Raw genomic sequence first — 5947 nt, 5'->3', positions numbered from 1 at the left:
GGGTCATAAATATATTGGCAAGAACGGGTGAAACAGGATTGCTCATACTTAAACCATCTATCTGATGGAAATGTTCGTTGTTGAAAATTAAGTTGGTTTTAGTTGTTGTAAATTCTAAGAGAGAGAGAAGCAAAAAGTGTGCTGGGGATGTGGATTACCTTGTTAGGGTCATTAATGTAGAGGTCGAGTGTGATATTGCAAGCTTGATTGGCGTGGACTTCGGCGAAGAGTGACACGACATCAAAACTAGTCATTGAACTATTAAAATAAGACCGGATATTTTATGTAAAATCAACAATTTATTGTATTTAACATGCTTTCTATTCTAACAATGTAAAAATTTGAGAAATACAATACAGAACACATAATATAAAACTTATAACAATAAGTACGAAAAGAAAAAAAACGAATACAAGGTAGAAAAAAGGGTATCATATTGTGATCAACAGAAAATAATTCGTCAAATTTTTAGAGAGGCGCATAACTACTAACTAACATCATAAATGAAGTAAATGTAGGGATGGCTAACATCAATCCTTCAAAAATAATGCAAACAAGGTAGTAGGGATGATGCAAATTTCCATTCCTACATTTACTTTGTTTTTTGAAAAGTTTTTCTTTACTTGTTTGCTTATTTTATTAATGCAGAGTTTCATTAGATATAAGAGGTTTTATTTATAACCAAGTTCTAAATACAATGAGGTTCCAATTGTAATATTTATTGTTTATCTATTATTGGCTGGTAGTTTCTGTTTCACCCTGTACTTAAGTTTTTTGAAGGAACATCAAATTTCTGTAAAAAAGCTAACTTCAAGGGAAATGGTTTTCAAACGAGATCCAAAACTTGGGCGCTTTAAAATAGTTCACTATTCTTTTTCAGGAGAATAAAGGATTATGTTTTATGAGTGTGATGAAAAATATAGGCATGGATATCGACATCATGTAAACTGGATTTTCAATATGAGTTAACCTTGAGAACTAGCCAATCATAACATAGAGTTGTTAGTGTCAAGTTTAGTTTGTGCCAAGGAGGTGTGTGCAGTACATAAAAGACTTAAGTGTGATAATAAAGTAAGTTAAATATTAATGCATGTGTATGAACAGACCTTTTTATGTGAACTAAATAAGTTGGATACTTACACAACTGAACAAGTGTTATAGGATAACAAATGTTTTAAATTCAAAGAACAAAGTAAGTTGAATATTAATGCATGTGTATAAACAAACTTTTTATGTGAACAAGTTGGATATTTATGCAAATGAACAAGCTTTATAGGATAACAAATGTTTTAAATTCAAAGAACAAACTGAGTTGGATATTTAATAAAAATGTTATAAAAACACGACTTTTATTCCTCTCTCATATACAAAAATATAGTATGGCATGTGTGCACATATTATCTGAATAAAAAATGTTTAAGATTAATGTGTATTAATGAGCTTTATTGGTGAACAAATTAAGTTTATATAATATTCAGTTATATGTAAACAACAGTTTTTACTTAGACAAAGCAAGTTAGATATTTGTATGAATGAACAAGCTGTATATCTAAGCATATTCATGTGCAAAAGCAATTAACCTCTACAGATGAGCAATTAAAGTATGTAAATATGAAGAATATTTTTATGTAGACAAAATTAGTTGAATATTTACCTAATCAGTAGAATATCTTAATAATTTTGAGACTTAACAAATGAAGTTTACTAATTATGTGTGTTTATAATCAACATTTATATCTTAATAGTGTTGTAGCTTATCAACATGTATATTGTTATAACATGTTCTATCATTCAGCTCATTAGGTGGGTTCTTTTGGATTAATTACTAAAAATAAAAACTTGTTTTTTCGACAGGCTACCTTCACTTTAACACATTTTGTAGGCCTAAGTTCACAAACAACATTTTAACAAAAACTCCAAACTAATGTATGTGCAACTCACAAATAAACTAACAGAATTTTCTTGCTAATTTATTGAATAACTGAATAGTTGCGATAACACTCACTACTAATAATGAAATGAATCACTTACTGAATACTCAATACTCGTTAACTCCACTGATTAACGAATAATACACTGATTCTTAACTTTCATGAACTTTCTAGAATATAGTCAAGCCTGGCATTGCCTTGTGGTTACGGTTCATGACTTGCAATCTGTGGGTCGCAAGTTCTTATCCCTGTCACTGAATATGCTTGCCCTATCAGCCATGATAGCATTATAATGTGATGATCATTCCTATTTTTGTTGGTAAAAAAGTAGTGAAAAGTTGGTGGTGGTTAGTGTTGACTAAGTGTCTTCCCAGTGGTCTATCACTTCTAAATCAGAGGCAGCTAATACAGATAGCCCTCAAGTAGCTTTGCTCGAAATTCGAAAAACAAACAAACTTTCTAGATATCCAATCATTGCACCTACTAAAAAAGAAACATTTAAAATCAAAATTATAGCTTGCTACAATATCTTTAACTGCAGCTTAACAAATGGTGGTTACTGTGTATTCATAATCAACATTTATGACATAATAATGTTGTAGCTAACTTAACAAATGAAGTTTTACTATGCATTTGTAATCAGTAATTATTATTGTATATTCAAATTTTTTGTTTCATTTTTTACAGCAGATGGCTCACCCAGGTTTCCAGCATATGAACGGGTTACTCTAAAACACCGTTAGTTTGAATTCTTTTTTCTATATTTTGTTAAATAGAATACAGGTTTATTATGTAGTATAGGAAATAGTATAACATATATTGGTGTATTATTTTAGGTATACCCCACAGAAATAGTTCTATTAATTAGTGATGATACCAACAAATAGTATTATCTAATAATTAATCAACTGTTAATATGAAGATTTTTGTTTTTTTAATAACCAAATTGAAATTGTTATTGTTGTATATAATATAAAGCTTAGAATAACGCTAATATATTATTTGTGTTCTAAAAGATACTTTCTAACCAATACAGTTCAATAGCATGATAATTTTCCTATATGTATTATGGATGATACAATTCAACCTTGCATAGTAAATTATTTTTCCAGTCTTCTTTTGTTATTTAGGTGTTTAAATCACCAGTAAAATATTACTTTGTTTCTTTGAACTTCTTGACAGAGTTTTGCATACTTTTTTTTACATTGATAATCTGTATAAATTCGAAATATGCATTTCCACATATATCCTTCAGTAATGGACAATCTTGACCCACATATGTTTTGTTATATAAATAATTTTAAATATTTGTTGTTGTTTTTTCATAGTTATCTTAGAAACTTTAAAAAAAGTCACCTTAGAATACATTTCAGATTTTGTCACCAAAACAAGATGCAGTCCTTAAATTGCTTATAGTCCCCTGGTAGGATAGGGGTTTGATTCCCCACAGCAAACATAGCAAATAGCCCAATGTGACTTTGCTACAAAACAAATACACACAAACAGACACATTAGTTGCTTATGATCTACTAACAACTATAATATTTTATCCATTTTTCCAAACATGCTACAAGTTTATTGTTATAAAAGTCAAGTTAACTGCAGGTTTTTTTACCACTTTCCTCTTGTCTAGTCTATTGTGACACACAATCAGAAGTATGTAAAAATAGTGTTTAAGATCTGTCTTTTGTTTCCATCAGTTTCTTCTGTACTCAGTAGGTCAGCAGCATGTTTATGGATTTACAACCCTAAAATTTGGAGTTTGATTCCACATGGTGACTAGAGCATAGATAGCCTATTGTGTAGCTTTGCACAAAAACTAAACAAGTCCCTGCCAAAGAAACTTTTTGTTTAATACCAGAACACATCAGTTGGGCTGGACAATAAAAGCACAAAGCTATTAAATGTTATTTGTATGTGCAGGATAATATTTTAAAAGTTATGATTTAAATGCCAAAATCCAGCAAACAAGTCCAACTGAGTTATTCCAGTATTGAACAAAAAAGCTTCTTGGGCAGCTACTTATGGAGACAAAATATAGACCTGAAATGCTATTTTCAAACACCTCTTATTTTAAGTCATAATGAATAGTTAAGATGAATGTGTGAAAAAAAAAACATCTGCAGTTACTTTGATTTTTATAAATATTTTCAGGCCTATTGGTTTCCATATATCCTTTAAACCACAATTACAAGTTTACTGTTTTTTCCTTTAACTCCCATAGATATAAGCATATGTCGTTTGCCATTTGCTGACTTAGAAAAAGTATAAATGTCTTAAGATGTTTGAAATATTAGACAAGATGTAATGTTTTCTACCTTTCCAGTTTCTGAGAACACTACTTGAGGAACTGATCCTTTTACATTTCAGCTGGTTTCATTCGTCCCGTTGTGTTGTTTGGACCACTTGCTGATGTAGCTCGTACTATGCTCTTTAAGGATCACCACGATAAATATGGATTTCCACGTAAGCTGTTGGCAGTATCAATATATCTAACAGCTTATAAAACAGAAGGTTATTGGAGGTCATGCTCGTCCAATACACTAAATAGTGTTATAACTTTAAATTTTCTCCATTTCATAGGAATATTAATACTTTCTCATGCTGTAAGGATTTTTGACTACCCATTCACATGTATTTAGAATGTATTCTTTGTAATCATTTTGTTAAATGTTATGATTTAAACCTTTTCCTCTACCTTGAAACTTTGTTTAAATAAATGTGAGAATTTACCAGTTAGATGGAGTATTTATAAAAGCAGGTTTGGTTTCTTACAGAACTTGATAGTGTAATGGACGAAAAGCTCAAAAAGGAGAGATCATCAGGAATTGTTCGTATAAGTGCGATCAAGGATATTATGGATAAGGTAAAGCAATGTATAAACCAATTGTCTTTAGCACAAAAAACTGAAGAAATATGATAATCATTGATTAAAATAAACCAATAATAAAAACCTTGTATCTTTGTAAAAATTAGACCACAACTGGCACATAAATTTTTTTTTATTTCTTAGTTTGCTTTCTCTCTGAAAATTGAAAGATATGTAAGAAAAACTCAGATTGTACTTTATGTAGTAACAATGGTTTTTTTAGCCCTATTTTTTCCATATTGTAAAATTTTCATTACTTGTTTTAATAATTTATTCTTCATGTCTTTCACGTCCTTGATGATGATCATTTGTTATTTGTACCTATCATCAGTCAGGCAGCCATCAGTTTTGAGTATATTTCCAACACTGTTGGCTGTTAACATGCAGACCATGCTTGTATTAGTCCCACATCATGATTTGCTGTAGTCATTCTCCTCTGTTCCATCAAACAAACTATTTTTGATTGTATTCATACGATTTGAGTTCATTTGTAAAGAGCACCTTCCTCCAGCTTTACTCTACAATTGTTTAAACTATGATGTCCATTTCAGCTTTTTGGTTTGGTTATCTCTTCTAAACAGTGGTTTTTGAGCTTCTTCACATCCAAATTTGATCCTTTTTTGCTAATGTATATCTTACTGTTCTGGTGTTAACTTTCATACACCTGTACTTATAGCTAGGCCATTAGCAACATCTCTATTGTTTTGTCATATGTTATGTAAAAAGCATACCAAGAGTATATCTTACTGTTCTGGTGTTAACATTCACACAACTGTACTTATAGCTAGGTTATTAACAACATTGTATTGTCATATATTATGTAAAAAGCATACTTAGAGTTATTTGATATCACTTTTGAGGAATTTTGACTTTCCACCAATTCATCTGCTTAGATAAACCTTGCACCAGTTTGATCCTACATTTGTTTCTACACCCTATGATGGAGCAAGATAATCTCCAGGGTGACACAAATACTTGTAGAAGGTGAGTGGAGGTTTCTCCCTGGTGTAATTTATTTGGAATAGTCACTGACATAGACCATCTATGGGTTGTGGGAAACTGCACTATGACCCTCATCTATCTTTTTAGTTCAGTATTGCATTCCTCTTTTGTCTGTCCTTGTACTTTGTTGATATAAATTATTCTT

General features: G+C 30.6%; 1 protein-coding gene across 1 annotated transcript in view; it reads left to right on the top strand.

Moving 5' to 3' along the window:
• The window catches only part of LOC106465766 (tight junction protein ZO-1-like), an 82208-nt gene that overhangs the window by 41613 nt on the left and 34648 nt on the right, over window positions 1-5947 (top strand). Inside the window, exons 17-19 of the mRNA XM_022393704.1 lie at window positions 2619-2669; window positions 4302-4397; window positions 4709-4797. Coding sequence (XP_022249412.1) covers window positions 2619-2669; window positions 4302-4397; window positions 4709-4797 — 236 coding nt within the window. The remainder of the gene's footprint in view (window positions 1-2618; window positions 2670-4301; window positions 4398-4708; window positions 4798-5947) is intronic.

The sequence above is a fragment of the Limulus polyphemus genome, unplaced genomic scaffold (genome assembly GCF_000517525.1).
Source record: "Limulus polyphemus unplaced genomic scaffold, Limulus_polyphemus-2.1.2 Scaffold2046, whole genome shotgun sequence".
Taxonomy (NCBI): Eukaryota; Metazoa; Arthropoda; class Merostomata; order Xiphosura; family Limulidae; genus Limulus; species Limulus polyphemus.
The sequence above is the reverse complement of the archived record's forward strand: the minus strand, read 5'-3'. Positions and strand labels throughout refer to the sequence as shown.